At 48.4% G+C, this 14,626-nt stretch overlaps 5 protein-coding genes across 5 annotated transcripts; 3 read left to right on the top strand and 2 right to left on the bottom strand.

The window, feature by feature from the left end:
• Positions 1-160: 160 nt before the first annotated feature.
• F4813DRAFT_226089 (sulfate transporter family protein) lies at positions 161-4,261 on the top strand. The gene is made up of 6 exons (XM_049239857.1): positions 161-730; positions 782-1,477; positions 1,531-1,673; positions 1,724-2,267; positions 2,322-2,755; positions 2,816-4,261. Exons 1-6 carry the CDS (start codon positions 511-513, stop codon positions 4,010-4,012), a joined length of 3,234 nt encoding a protein of 1,077 aa, XP_049103306.1. The 5' UTR covers positions 161-510; the 3' UTR covers positions 4,013-4,261.
• Positions 4,262-4,509: 248 nt separating this feature from the next.
• Positions 4,510-5,259, bottom strand: F4813DRAFT_385873 (emp24/gp25L/p24 family/GOLD-domain-containing protein; the record flags this gene model as incomplete). Its single annotated transcript, XM_049246319.1, has 3 exons — positions 4,510-4,715; positions 4,788-4,995; positions 5,065-5,259. 3 exons carry the CDS (start codon positions 5,257-5,259, stop codon positions 4,510-4,512), a joined length of 609 nt encoding a protein of 202 aa, XP_049103305.1.
• A 1,308-nt stretch (positions 5,260-6,567) lies between these two features.
• F4813DRAFT_385872 (ADP-ribosylation factor family-domain-containing protein) lies at positions 6,568-7,307 on the top strand (the record flags this gene model as incomplete). The annotated part of the gene is made up of 4 exons (XM_049246318.1): positions 6,568-6,715; positions 6,788-7,032; positions 7,092-7,157; positions 7,215-7,307. The coding sequence occupies 4 exons, from the start codon at positions 6,568-6,570 to the stop codon at positions 7,305-7,307; spliced, it is 552 nt and encodes a 183-aa protein (XP_049103304.1).
• Positions 7,308-8,367: 1,060 nt separating this feature from the next.
• On the top strand, positions 8,368-10,622 carry F4813DRAFT_347257 (glycine cleavage system T protein). Its single transcript, XM_049241938.1, has one exon. The coding sequence runs from the start codon at positions 8,558-8,560 to the stop codon at positions 9,998-10,000; it is 1,443 nt and encodes a 480-aa protein (XP_049103303.1). The 5' UTR covers positions 8,368-8,557; the 3' UTR covers positions 10,001-10,622.
• Positions 10,623-11,218: 596 nt separating this feature from the next.
• On the bottom strand, positions 11,219-13,599 carry F4813DRAFT_226063 (YVTN repeat-like/Quino protein amine dehydrogenase). Its single transcript, XM_049239856.1, has 2 exons — positions 13,512-13,599; positions 11,219-13,311 (listed from the first exon to the last, which is right to left on the bottom strand). The coding sequence occupies exon 2, from the start codon at positions 13,198-13,200 to the stop codon at positions 11,443-11,445; it is 1,758 nt and encodes a 585-aa protein (XP_049103302.1). The 5' UTR covers positions 13,201-13,311; positions 13,512-13,599; the 3' UTR covers positions 11,219-11,442.
• Between the last annotated feature and the right edge of the window lie 1,027 nt (positions 13,600-14,626).

The following is a 14,626-nucleotide window of genomic DNA, read 5'->3' as shown; positions in this document are numbered from 1 at the left end:
ATACCCTTGTCAATTGAGTTAAGGCCATACGCCAGAGTTTTCCGTGTCCTACGTGAGTACTCTTTGATAAATACCCGTTATAGTTAGCGCATCTAGTGGACACGACAAAATTCCTTGATAGCTACCTAACCTAATACATACCTACCTACCTACATAGTATGTACGCTACCTCTATCTCGTGAGGTCTAGATTTAGATCCTCTCGTTATCATCGAACAACCTTTGCGGCTTTGAGCATACTATTTTTTTTCATCCCTTCACTTTCTGTCCACCGTACCACTAATTCTACTGGCCAATTCATAAATTTATATTTCTAACGTCTATACAAGCCATACAACACCCCCAACTCCTTTTAACGTATAATTTGAATTCGCTATTGTATATCATGATTGCGCCTCGAGGACTAACACCTTGGTAGTCTACCAACTTTCCTCGCACATGCGCACTGTAGCCCGGCAGCCAATGTATATATATTCAACATAGAGAGCTTGTAAACGCCTTACTGTAGAATATGGCTGCACCATCGTTCGGTTTCTCTTCTTGGAGAAGGAGATCCTCATCTGTTACCTCTCAGCCAGATGCGGTAGATGTTCCTGGGCAAATGCCCACTCCAAATCAAGGCTCGCGATTAGGTCCAGGAGATTTACGACAGCTATCGTCTTCTCTTAATTCCCATAGCTATAGAGAGCCCACCAGATCTTTCGTGCCTGGCTCTCTTAGGGATCATTTGTGTAAGTCTATATGCTTACATCGTCGTACGTTTTTACTAACATCCTCCCAAGCTCCCGTGGACAGTGCCAGTTTTGCTCGTAGTGTCCGTGAAGACACCGCCGAACTCGCTTCATACGTGCTTTCAGACAAGAAGGATAGGCGCAGCACGTCATTTCTCAATCGAATATCGTCTACCTCGTCCCACCCTAGCCACGACCAGCCAATCTTCCAGAATGAGTCGCCATCCACAGGAGATTTGCAAGCATCAAGCACCGACACCATAGATGAAGTTTCCGAGCCCTCCTCGCTGTCATCTGAAACGGACGGGCCACCCAACTCAGGGCCCTCGGCACTCACAACTATGTTCAAACGCTCTCCACCTGAGTCTCTACACGGCCAGGACGCCGGTAGTAATTCAATGTCACAAAATGGCCAGCAATTACCATCGATAGGCGTATTACAAGCAGAACCCGATAATGAGTTATCAGAGACTACCCCTCTCCTCAGGAGGGTATCACACAGGCCGGAGTCTCCGGATAGTATTGCAGATATCGACATCGAAATTCAAAAACCGATGCTACCGCCTTGGGGACCGTCGTCGACCGGTCGCGGTATTCGAGACAGAATTCGTACTGTTAAAGGTATAATGAACCCAAAGACTTGGGATAAGAAGATTATTTGGCAGAGGGCTGTAATAGACCCAATACACTGTTTACCAGCTGTGGTCGTCGGCCTTTTACTTAACATCCTTGATGCTTTATCTTACGGTAAGTTATAGTCTCGAGCATGTTATCGTCCAAGAGCCTAATAATATCTGTAGGAATGATCTTATTCCCCTTGGGCAACCCGATATTCTCGAGCCTCGGGCCGGCTGGAATATCGATATTCTACGTTAGCACAATTATCTCACAACTGACCTTTTCGGCCAGCAGTCTGTTTCGGGGCGGCGTTGGATCAGAGTTGGTAAGTGCTCTTGAGCTCTACGATTTATGAATATGTGCTCACGTATATAGATCGAGGTTGTTCCCTTCTTTCATAGTATGGCGACTACTATTACGGCGGTAGTAGGAGAGGACCAACCAGACGCGGTTATCGCTACAACGATAACCTCCTTTGCTATTAGCTCTATGATGACTGGTATCGTCTTCTACTTTATGGGAAGATTTAAACTGGGCTATATCGTCGGCTTCATCCCTCGCCATATTTTAATCGGATGCATCGGTGGCGTGGGCTGGTTCCTCGTCGCGACGGGCTTTGAAGTTTCGGCGCGACTAGAGGAATTCCGCTACGATCTCGATACCGGGCGAAAACTAATTCAGCTAGACACCTTGCCTCTATGGCTCATCCCTCTTGCTTTGGCTATCCTTCTCTTCGGCCTCCAGAAGAAGATCACTTCCAAATATTTCTTGCCGATCTATATTCTATCCGTGCCGCTCTTCTTCTATTTCTTCGTATTTACGATAGATAGTCTAAATCCCGACAGCCTCAGGAAAGCCGGGTGGATCTTTCAGGCCCCTGAAGCTGGGCAGCCTTGGTGGTACTTCTGGACTCTCTATAGTGAGCAGTTCAACTATTTCTAGAGATGAACTTATTACTGACTGGCAACTATAGAATTTAACCTTGTTCATTGGGGAGCGATCTTGGAAACTGTCGGGGCTATGTTCGCGTTGACCTTCTTCAGCGTACTCCATGTCCCCATTAATGTTCCTGCTTTGGCGCAAATTTCCGGGGAAGATCACCTTGATTTAGATCACGAACTCAAACTACACGGCTACTCAAACTTCTTGTCCGGGCTCGCAGGAAGTATCCAGAACTACTTAGTCTTTGCTAATACACTCTTCTTCATGAGATCAGGTGGCGACAGTCGTCTAGCGGGTCTCATGCTAGCAGGCCTTACATTCGGCGTCATGACGATCGGACCAGTGATCATAGGCTACATTCCCGTCATGGTTGTCGGCACCTTGATCTTCGTTCTCGGGTTTGAGTTATTAGTAGACGCCCTCATATCCCCAAGGCGTAAACTCAAGTTATTGGAATACCTGACGGTAAGTTTTGCTTTATTGTCTTACACCTACATACCTGAGACTAACTAGAAATCACCTTAGATCGTAGTAATAGTTCTCACCATGGGAATCTACGATTTTGTCGTGGGTATTTTCGTTGGCATTATACTCGCCTTTGTTTCTGCTATTTTCCATGCATCTCAAGTTTCAGCCATCCGAGCAACTTATACCGGAGACCAAATTGGGTCCATGGTCAGGCGGAACCCATCACAACATCGCTACCTCCGGCAAGTTGGTAGACAGACATACGTAATCAAACTATCCGGGTTTCTCTTCTTTGGTACTATCGTCGGTGTCGAGGCGAAAATCCGAAATCTAATATCCGAAGACTCTTTCAGGGAGCACCCTATTAAGTATCTAATCATCGACCTGTGGCATGTTACAGGGATCGATTATTCGGCAGCCGAAGGGTTCAAAACTATCAATCGGCTCCTAGCTGGGAAAGGAGTGCACCTTCTCGTAAGTGGAAAAGACGCGGACAGCAGACTTGGTCGAGATCTTAGAGCCGTCGGACTCGGGTCCGACGGACCTAGCGTTATGTTTATGCCAGATTTAAATTCTGCACTGGAAAGCTGCGAGAACGAACAGCTAAAAACCTTCTATGCTCGTCAAGAAGCTCTAAGAGTCTCGCGACCAGCACCGTCAAGCAACCTTGATGTGCCTAATAACGGCCAGCTTGGCCAATCATTAGAGATTCTGTCTCAGTCGCCGAGGAAAAGTCACCTCGACCAAGCGGCTAGGAACGTGCTGAACCAACAAGAGATGAGGCGGTCAACGAGATGGCAAAACATCAGCGAACCCCTCCGACTTATGCTCCAAGTCTTCTACGACGTGAGCGATAAGAACGAGGATTTCTGGTTCCGAGCAAGGCCGTTTTTCGTTCGCAAAGAATTCGCCGCCAATGCCGTCTTATACGAGTGCGGCGAGCAAGCCAATGGCTTCTACCTTCTGGAGAGGGGCGAGTTGCGGGCGGATTATGACACGCCGCAAGGTCGTCTATACGAACCGATCGTCCAGGGCACTACTTGCGGCGAGCTGCCCTTCTTCTCCGAGACGAACAGGACGGCGACGGTGATTGCAGTTAAAGACTGCGTCGTCTGGGTTATGGATAAGGAAAACTGGGAGAAGCTGCAAAATGAGGAAAACGACGTGGCGCAGGAATTGCTACGGGTTTCCCTGAAGCTCACGAGCGAGCGGATGGAGGCTATGACGAAGTATATCTCGGCGGTTGGGAACTGATTGTTTGGATGGGATGGGATGGGATGGGACTGATAGATAAAACAGTGGATATTTTGGAAATGTAATCAGATCTGCTAAATGAAAGACTGTTATGCTACATAGGTAGTATATGCTGCTGTTGTGTAATCAGGGGCTGGCTGCTATTTCGTAAGCAGCAGAACCGTTCCGTACCCAGCATCACATATGACAAACAACTATATTGGCTTCATAGCAGATTGATATCTCTAATTATTCTGATACTCTCGTGAGTGTAACATTTGATTTGCTCGTAACAGTATCACTAAGCTAAAGCCACCGGTCGTAGAGACTTAAACTGTAATATGTAACATGCCAGATATCTTCTCTTCATTACTGTACAAACGTGCAATATGCTCTAATTCATGAACGTCTGCCCATCCCTTAAAACCCCGCCGTCTCGAAGCCAGCCCATGAATACGCCTGACAGCACCCAGAAACAAGATGGTGATCGAACTGCTCCTCCACCCCAAAGTACGATGCTATACCACCCGTTTGACTTCGAAGAATCTTCGTAACCACCATACCTGGAATAGAGACTCGCCTACCACGACGCCGATTACGAACAAGTTCCACCATTTGACTCGGCTGTTTGTGCTCTCGGCGGTGTTACGGTGGGTGCGTTCACGGACGACGATGTAGGATTGCTCATCCCTTGCCTGTTCGACTAGTTCGGAGAGTTGCTTGACTATAGCCCCGTTAGTAAATTGATCTAAGCCGTATTTGCTAACGAGTAGGTAGATAACAACGCAACACTTACTCTCTTTCTCTAAGGGGTCCTGAGGGGCATCGCCTTCGGACACGTATACTATTCCGTGTACGTTGAACGATACCTCCTTGCTGTTGGAGCCCCAGTGTTCGTTGCCGAAGCAGTAGAGGAATTTGCCGTCGTGTTTAGCCGTAAACGAGAAGTCGCCATTCGAAACCGCCTTCTGGAAGGTTTCGTGCTGGCCCATCGGGTTCGTGATCTGTAGTTGTGGATCAACATGTAAGTCATTGTATTTATTCACCGACTATTTTTAAGAGTGCTGCCGTACCCAGAAGTCAATGTCGAGGTTCCCGGCACCGCCAAACTCCCTGTCGCCGGTCTGGAAAGTCACGGTCATGACATCGTCCTTGTGGAGCTCCTCGTGGAAGCACTCGCGGCCGTGGGCGGGAAGCTGGATATTGTGGGCGAGCGCAGCTTGTAGGAAGCTGGCTGCCAATAGCAGGGCTTTAGTCGAGAATAACATATCTTCTAGGCAACGAGTGACTCAATTCGTTCGCTGAGCCCAGTTTGAGAAATGACGTTGCCTAAATGTTTGTCATGCGACGGTAGGGCTTGGACTTAATAAAAAATAGAGCCTACTAACTAAACGAGCTGTGAGGCTTGAAACTTGAGATGGACACTTTGGCGATTGCCAAGGATCGAATCTGAGTGGACGCTCGGGATGGTTTAGCGCAGTTTTCTCATGCTATGTTAGGTATGTATGTCCATATGTACTATAATAGGTAATGTTAGCGGCGGTACCTGAGAGATACTTCCTGAGTCGCGACGTGTTACAAACTCGTGACTGTCTCCTTCCCGGAGAAGGCCGACTCCGCAGCGTAGAAATCTTGGTCGTGGTCAGGGGGTCTAGTAAGTATAGTAACTGTATCTTATCAGGCTGGATTAAGCCAAAGCCAAAAAAAAATTAAGATACAAGACCCCCCAGCCCAGCGACTGCCAGCTGCAGGCAAGTAATTACGTTCATTTCCATGGGACTCCGTCTTTCTCCAGCCACATTGCATTTTTACCTAACTTTCTGAAAAACACATCTACTATTCTCTCTTCACCGATCTCCAACCACAATCCACCGCATCAACCCCTTTTGATAACCCATCGCCACGAGATCTCTCCTTCGCCGAGCAGGTCTCATTGTTGCAGAATAGTAAGTCGACCACTACTTCAGCCTTTCTACATCATCTCGACAAAGAGAATATTCTTTGGTCTTTTCGCTGTTTTGTATTTTTGTCGCCTTGCACGCTTTTCGCTTTACAGTACCAATACCATTTACCATTTACCATTTACCATTTACCATTTACCACTACCACTACCACTATCACTACCACTACTAATATCAATACCATATCCACGTATCTCTATCTCTACCTATCTACATACCTCTACCTAAATATTACATATTACATACATCTACATACATACCATCCAATCTACCTTCAACTTCCTCTCGTACATAGTAATTGTTCGGCCCACCTGTTCATTTCTTTATTTCTCCTCTCCTATCGTGGCAGCCTAGAAATAACACGGGATAATCGCGCCCAACAATACCGACTCATCCCCAGGTCATTGCGCAGTCTTGGAAGACCAATCGATCTGTCCTTACGGAACACTAAACCCCATAAATCCCGACTGGCTGCCAATTACCTCCAGATAATCACATCATCTCTTTTTTCCATCTTAACTAACTTCTCCTCTTTCTCGTGCTAGATATAGCGACGTCGCCTTAGGCCCACAGCCGTAATAGATACTTACCGCATCTTTTCTTCAAGTCGCAATCATGGGTCTCACATTCTCCAAGTTGTTCGACAAGCTCTGGGGGAAGAAGGAGATGAGAATTCTGATGGTTGGTCTCGACGCTGCCGGAAAGACCACGATTCTTTACAAGCTCAAGCTCGGTGAAATCGTCACAACTATCCCTACTATCGGTATGCCCTCTCCACCCGAACGTCAGCATCGCCACCCTTTGTTTTGATTATTGACACGCGTCGCGCTTCCAGGTTTCAACGTCGAGACGGTCGAGTATAAGAACATTCAATTCACCGTGTGGGATGTTGGTGGACAGGACAAGATTCGTCCTCTGTGGCGACATTACTTCCAGAACACCCAGGGTATCATCTTCGTCGTTGACAGTAACGACCGAGACCGTATCGTCGAGGCTCGGGAGGAGTTGCAGCGCATGTTGAACGAGGACGAGCTCCGGGATGCTATTCTGCTAGTCTTCGCCAACAAACAGGATCTGCCCGTATGTTCCTTGCCGTCTTAACCGTATTATTTACAAGTTTTGCTAACTAATGATTATAGAACGCCATGAACGCCGCTGAGATTACTGACAAGCTCGGCCTTCACAGCCTGAGACAGCGCGCCTGGGTATGTACTCATTCTATATTGTCTCACATTTATAACATATGCTAATCAGTAGTGTAGTACATCCAATCAACTTGCGCTACATCCGGAGACGGTCTGTATGAGGGTCTCGAATGGCTTGCCACCACGCTTCGTAAGGCTGGACACCAGTAAATGGGAGGGGGCACTGTGTCATTTTCCCGTTACGACTCACCATGTTTCCCCTTTCCTCCCCAATTTAATGGGTCGGTTGTAACTCGCAAATTCATTCCCGGAGCAATCGATATATTCCATAAATGACGCTGGTCTCGGTACGCTCTCGCTCTCATGGGTTACGATGGACCTGCAAAGTGAAGACGCAAGTTTGATTTTGGAAGCATAGGAGGGGAGTGGCGTACTGGGACGAAATCTGTACGAATTGATATTACAGAACGTAAAAGAGAACTTGATGCGTTGGGTCACGCTACCAGGGGCTAGCGGAGCCTCGCATTCTAGTCCGTTTTTCTCGTTCACGAGGCATTTCCCGTCTATTGTTCCCCATTAATAAGAATGATGATTAACACAATGTCATGACATGATGGTGGCTGTTGTGAAGCCCTGGTGGGATGTTCTCAATATATGGTCCTGTTTCCCTTTTTACGCTGGCATTACGAGATAGAACGAGATTGGAAGGCTTCGTAGTTTACAGTGGTAGTAGTTGTTGCAACATGAGATTTGTTTTAGAGATTTGTTTGCCATGTTTTTTTTTAGTATAGGAGATAAGATCTATCTTGCGTAATTGTATACGGTCATGATTGAGTTGAGGGTCGCCCTCACATGGTCCCCATTGTAACTGGAGTAGACTTATGAAAAGATAAGTTGTAACTCCTTGCTTACATGTAGGTAGATAGTTACATTGTACTCGGTACTTCGTAAAAGTATTACGCTAGCGGTGAATAAACTCGTACATATAAGTAATAACTAGGTAGCATGTACCGCCATAATAACTTGTATAATTGCCAAGCAGGTGATTGGTATATGTAGGCCTAATTATAGGTCTGATTATTCACAACTCACTTAAAGTTTACAATTTCCTCCCTAAACAACTTTAGTAGCACACATAGTAATTACATTATTCAGCTAGTACAGGTAAGGCGGATTTGTAGTACTTTCTACAAAAGGCTTAGCTTTCTCCTGGTTTATGTTGCGTCACCGTGATATTAATCGAATTCGGGGGTTACATAATTATGTACCTGATAGGTAATAAAAGATGGCCCCACGTAAAGCCGGGATCGGCAATGCTGGGATCCCGACGCTCGTAATATATTTTATATTTCAACGGCGAGATCTTCTCACCGACAACATAATTTCGGAATTGGACCGCCAGACCGGGGGAACGTGTCCTGCACCTTGACTCCCTGCCAATTGATCCTCAATTGACCAAAATGAAGCCTTCAGGGATTCTCGTCACAGCTAAGAGGGGCCTGCCAGCGCTCCGAGCGCCCTTAGGACGGCAACCCCGTTTCTTCACCCGAGCGGCGTCTTCCTCGGCTTCTGGGACAAACGCCTCGGCTGCGATAACCACTTCACGAACTCACCCTCGACTACGTGCATTATCTAATCGTCCTCCCCTCGCTGTTCAAAGCTGTCGAAGTTACGCTTCGGCACCGACAGCAGGATCCAAATCTCTAAGCAAGACATCCCTTTACGATCTCCATGTCTCACACGGCGGTAAGATCGTGCCCTTCGGCGGCTTCTACATGCCGGTTCAGTACGCCGGGCTGAGCGTCACCGCTTCCCACCACTTCACGCGAAGCCACGCCTCGCTGTTCGATGTCGGACACATGGTCCAGCATCGGTTCGAGGGTCCCGGCGCCATTGCGTTTCTCCAACGAATCACACCCGCCGGCCTCGAGGGTCTCGGCATCAACTCGAGTACCCTCAGCGCACTATTGGTCCCCAGTATCGGCGGCATCGTCGACGATACCATTATAACAAAGCTCGGCGACACCTCTTTCTACGTCGTCACCAACGCCGGGTGCCGAGACAAAGACCTCGCATATCTAAGTGAGCAGTTAGGACAATGGGAGAAAGAGGGCCGTCCGTCTGTCAACCACAAGGTCCTCCACGGGCAGGGCTTAGTCGCGCTGCAAGGCCCGCTTTCCGAGCAGATCCTCGAACAGGTCCTAGCTAACCCCAAGGAAACCGATCTCCACGGGCTGTTCTTCGGACAATGCCGGTCCGTGACGCTGAAGCTCCAGGACGGGCGTGAGGTGTCCGACATACTAGTCAGCAGAGGTGGATATACCGGCGAGGACGGGTTTGAGATCTCCATCCCCGAGGAACACACGGTCGCCGTCACCGAAACACTCCTGCAATCCGCCGGCCCGGAGAAACTACAGCTGGCAGGCCTGGGCGCGCGCGATAGCTTGCGTCTCGAGGCGGGCATGTGTCTGTACGGGCACGACCTGAACGAAGACATCACGCCTGTCGAGGGCGCGCTAAGCTGGATCATCGGCAAGGAGCGGCGCGGCGAGACGGACCTCTCAAAGGGCGCGTTCCACGGCGCCAGCGTCATCCTCAGCCAACTAACGCCCAAGAGCAAAGGCGGAGCGGGCGTCGAGCGCCGGCGAATCGGGCTAGTAGTCGAGGGAGCACCCGCACGGGAAGGCGCTGAGATACAGGACGCAAATGGCGCCAAGGTCGGTGTCGTGACTAGCGGGTGTCCGAGCCCAACGTTGGGCAAGAACATCGCCATGGGGTATGTCAGGGATGGCCTGCATAAGGCGGGGACCGAGCTCGTCGTTAGCATTCGTGGACGTCCGCGGAAGGCGGTTGTGACCAAGATGCCGTTTGTGCCGAGTAAGTACTGGAGGGGGATCGCTTAGGAGCCTGCCCATGTTGTTGCCGTACTGCGTTTCGACAGTATATAAAGGTACGTACGTAGGTTACGGAAACCAAGACAGGCGTGTGTCTATCTATACAATGCAATATAGGATGGTGGGAGCGAAGAATATGGATTGGTTGGTGGGTTGCATTTTTGGGGCACTTTGAGACTTTCAACAATCCAGGGGCGTCGGGGTACATAAACTACTACTTGTAATGCTTGCGTGTGCATGACATGGCATGGCATAGCATAGCATGGCATGGCATAACATAGCATAACATTACATTGCGCATAGGTAGATGAGATAGATACCCTCAACGAAGATCTACGTTACGGTTACCGTTATTCGACGGTTTTGTTCTGATAAATAATACAAGTTAAATTGGCTGGGCTATACGGTTTGTCTGGCTTGTACATAAGTGTATAAGGTGTTGCTTTCACTAGAACAGCGAACATATCCGTAGAAGTAGAAGGTCGAGTTATAGTTGTCATGAAGAGAGAGAAGAATATAAATACAGTTCTCGTGTAGATGGTACATAGCATGTCGTGTGATATACCAAGAAATAGAATGGTTACTATCCTCACTATAAGGTAAACCTACTCAGTCTGTGCCGAACTGAACAGTAAACTGGCGAACAGCAAAATACACAACAGAATACGCAATGTAGATATATACGCGTAGTAAAGTGCGATAGATCCTAGTATAAGAGTATATGTGATGTGATGTGGATTCAATACGATACGATACGATGTCCTCCTTCGATCTGCCTCTGCCTCTGCCTCCGCCTCCGCCTCCGCCTCCGCCTCTACCTCTTATCTCTTACCTCCACCTCTGTCTGCCTCTCAAAACCCACACGTCTGTCTTAAGTCTCATCATGAAGCATATTAATCGTGCTTCGCAAGTATCGTGCGATGTATGCCATATCATAAAAAAAGAAGTGGTTACCAGTACAAGACGTTTCGCCTTAAGTCTGTCCGCTCCCTATAGGCTATAGGCCTTAGCTCCGGCATGCGCTTAGAAAAACCGAGCGAAGTGAGAGGCGAACTCGTGGCGGGCGAAGCGTCCACGAGGGTTATATACTGATAAGTCCGGCTATGTCCACTTGTGCATCCCTCTCCCAAAGTGTATCCCGATGAGAATCTGTCTGTTCTGTCTCCCGAAGGCTAGACTTCCCATCTTTCCACCCCGCCTCTCCCCGTGATATAAATAATGTACGCAATAAATCCCCCCGGACTACCAACAGCAAGCGGTATGTGTTCCCCCCGGGGAATGAATAAACAAAAAGTGAACGAAGAAGAGGAAGCAATGAACCGATGCCCGTCGCTTGCTGCCCGTTTAAATGCTTGGATATCCCAATAACGCCTTCCCATCAGTCCTCCCTCGCCCTCACCCTCACCCTCACCTTCACCCTTACATTCATCCTCACCCCTATATACGTCGCATCAGAACGTCCAGTCTTCCAACATGGCCGCATGCCTCCGTTTATGCGTAAGAGTCCGCTGAGAGCTTGGTGTTGCTACGATCTGTTCCGGGCTTTGCATCCAGTCGTATCCCGGGGTTCGCCACCAACTCCCGGGTTCCCTGTATTTCCTATGTGCGTAACTGAAGTTATCTTCCGCCCCAGCATCGCACCGTTCCAAGCGCATGACGCCTCCTCGAGAAAGATCGCATGACAACGCGATCAAGTCTTGTCCCTCGTTAGCAAAAGCGACGCCGCCGAGTTCGCCGAATATGTCGACTGTCTGCCTGGTATTGAATGTTTGGGCATCAATCAAATTGACAAAGTCGGCTTCCTCGGCGGCGACTAGAACTCGCTTGCCAGATCCGAGAGGGGAGAACCGTAAGCTACGGGCACCAGCCATCTCGGTTCGCACCACAGCAACCGAAGTACCTTCGCCCTTGCTATTCTTCCATTTACGAGCATCCCATATTCTGATACTCCTATCTTGGTTTCCAGTAGCGACGGTCCAACCATCCGGCGCCCAGTCGCAGGCGAAGCCAAAGTCTCTATGACCTTCGAGACTTTGGAGTATCTCACCCGTCTCCGCGTCGGTAATGAGTACGTTTTGGTCGTCTCCTACTATGACACGAAGCCTCATATCTGGACTTAGCGCAGAACAGTTCATCGCCGAATCATACATGATTTCCGACTTAACACTATTCGTAGATAGATCCACCACCCGGAAACCAAAGTCGTTGGAAGCGAAGGCGGCCAACGGAGCGGATGAATGCCGAGAAGAATGGATTTGTACGTGGTTGGTTATACCGCTGTTATCATTGGTCAACAGTCCTTCGTGTGCCTCGAAGTCCTTAGAGGAGTTTAGGTAACGGTAACGATAGGTTCCATAGAAACCGCCAGCAATCAGGATGTCATCGCTAGCGGTTAGTGTAGATATATGAGCACCGGTTTGGCTGTCGAAGCGCATCGCTACTTTGTATCGTCCTGTAGTAGGGTCATGCTCCTTGATCGTAGTAAAGCTCGGATAGAATACCCTCGTTCGCGATGCAACGCCTAATATATTGCGAAGCTGAAAATGTAGCAAGCGCACATCGCGCCTGATGTCCATGCTCTTATATTTAAAGTAATTCTCGACAGGGCGTAGCAACCTGTCGGACGAATCAGTATGAAACGAATCAGAATTCGCTCTATTCATATAGTTATGAAACGTCGCCATACGACGACATCGCGCCATATTCCTCGTTACTCCCAGATCCCTCCAACTGATGCCTTGAAAGTCGTACAGGTCGCCCCTCAACTGCTTATAATCTACTCGGCGCGGGCATTCCCGGGCCAGCCGACTGATCTGTTGAAAGGACGGCACAGGTCCGTTTGCTCGTAGTTGCATGTCTGCATTGCTCTGCCACCCCCAGAGCTCAAGAAACTGCATAACGTGCGGGTTCTCAGGCCCGAGCGACACGGGATTCGCATTACTAAAGGCCATAGGATGAAGACCAGTGTTCGCGGCGGCGTCGATTTCGTCTTCGACGGGGTCTTGAACCTCCGGGAGCGGCAGCAGGGTCTGCGAGGGTAGGATGGCACCTATATCGGTATCGATGGGTAGCGAAGGTTGAATTGGGATCCCGACATGGTTAATGAGCGCATATTCGAGAGGCGCCATAACGTGGCTTTGGTCGTCTGGATCTTCCATGTTAAGATTGTTTAAAGGAGCGCCGCCTTCTTCGATATCGATGTCCAGCATGTCGTGGTTATTATCGGGGCTGCTACTACCGGCGTCATCACTGTCATCAAAGACTTGGGCGTCGTCGGAGTTGGCATGCGCAGTAGATGTCGGGACGTATGGGGATGACGACTGGTAGTCATTCATAGGACTGTCAGGGTCGTCAGGGTCAGGTAGATCAACTTCAGCAATTTGAGGCTGAGAAAATAAGAAGGCATCTTGGTCGATCTGAGGACGGTCTGGAGCGAGGAATGGAGAGACGGGTGGGGAATTAGTAGGGCGCATCGTTGTTGGAGGTGCTCAAGTCATTTGGTTGGAAATTCGAGCCTAACCGCTCTAGTATGGGGGTTCACATAAGAACGAACCCGTGTTGCTTTTATGTTTCTGTCGTGCAGACAATTCCTATTGGCTTAGGTATAAAATAGGGAGGTAACGAGGTATACATGTATGTAATGTAGCTGTGTAGCTGTGTAGCTGTGTAGCTGTGTAGTAGTTGAGGTATGTAGGTAAAAGTAACCTAGGTAAGTGTGTAGATGGTAGATGGGCGGATGGGCGGATGGGCGGACGGGATGGATGGCGGATCTTCAGCAGGGCGCCAAGATGGGTCAAGGCAGCGATCCCTAGTTTGCGGCTATCGAGGGTGGTATACAGTAGCGTGAACCTTTTATTCTATGTATTCTGACATTCTGGCATTCTGGCATTCTGGTATTCTGGTATGTATTGTAGATAAACTTTGGCATGTAATAGATATGTACATAAAGAGGGTCGGCGGGGTATATATCGTATAGGAATGAGACTAGGTTAATAACAGAACCACGTTTTGAACCTGAACTTAGGTAGGTACCTACTTTTTCGCTTTGTTGGGTCAACTTGGTTAGTATATACATATGTAGTTACCTAAGAGTTAGAATTTACGAGACAGTATTTATACCCAATCGATCGATGTAAGATAAGCAGCGGATCAGACTGCTTGTTACTGCTACATCGTGATGACGATGGATTGGGGGAGGATGGGCTACTGATAGAAAAGATACAACGTCGATGCCCATTACATTACACTAGGTTAGCGGAGAACAAATGTAAATGCAAAATGCAAAATGCAAAATGCAAATAAAGGACCAATATGACGACCACGCCACAGCTGTTTCGCTAAAGGTAGGTACATGAACGCATATCCACGCCCATTTCCAATATATAAGAGGTACAATACATGTATGCAAGTACATTAGGTACATAGGTAATGTATCTACCTTACCCACCGATTTCCACAGGCAGGAAGTTTGGGGGTCTTGGAGTAAGAGCCATTTTTGGACTGACTTACATGTTAGGTTAGGTACATATATACTACCTACATACAAGGTCGTTATTGCAGTTTATTTCACCAATGCGCATGTATATATAGATGTACACTACCTGGCTACCTATTTGACTTATCTCCTACGGACCC

This window comes from Daldinia decipiens (genome assembly GCF_022478715.1).
Source record: "Daldinia decipiens strain CBS 113046 unplaced genomic scaffold F4813scaffold_4, whole genome shotgun sequence".
Lineage (NCBI taxonomy): Eukaryota > Fungi > Ascomycota > Sordariomycetes > Xylariales > Hypoxylaceae > Daldinia > Daldinia decipiens.
This window is presented reverse-complemented; position numbering and strand designations above follow the sequence as displayed.

Bases quoted from the DNA above. Each gene is read 5' to 3' on its own strand.
- F4813DRAFT_226063 (XM_049239856.1), bottom strand. From the start codon at position 13,200: ATGCTGGACATCGATATCGAAGAAGGCGGCGCTCCTTTAAACAATCTT.
- F4813DRAFT_347257 (XM_049241938.1), top strand. From the start codon at position 8,558: ATGAAGCCTTCAGGGATTCTCGTCACAGCTAAGAGGGGCCTGCCAGCG.
- F4813DRAFT_226089 (XM_049239857.1), top strand. From the start codon at position 511: ATGGCTGCACCATCGTTCGGTTTCTCTTCTTGGAGAAGGAGATCCTCA. The intron at 2,268-2,321 runs GTGAGCAGTTCA...TGGCAACTATAG, and splicing joins GTACTTCTGGACTCTCTATA to AATTTAACCTTGTTCATTGG. The intron at 2,756-2,815 runs GTAAGTTTTGCT...AAATCACCTTAG, and splicing joins AGTTATTGGAATACCTGACG to ATCGTAGTAATAGTTCTCAC.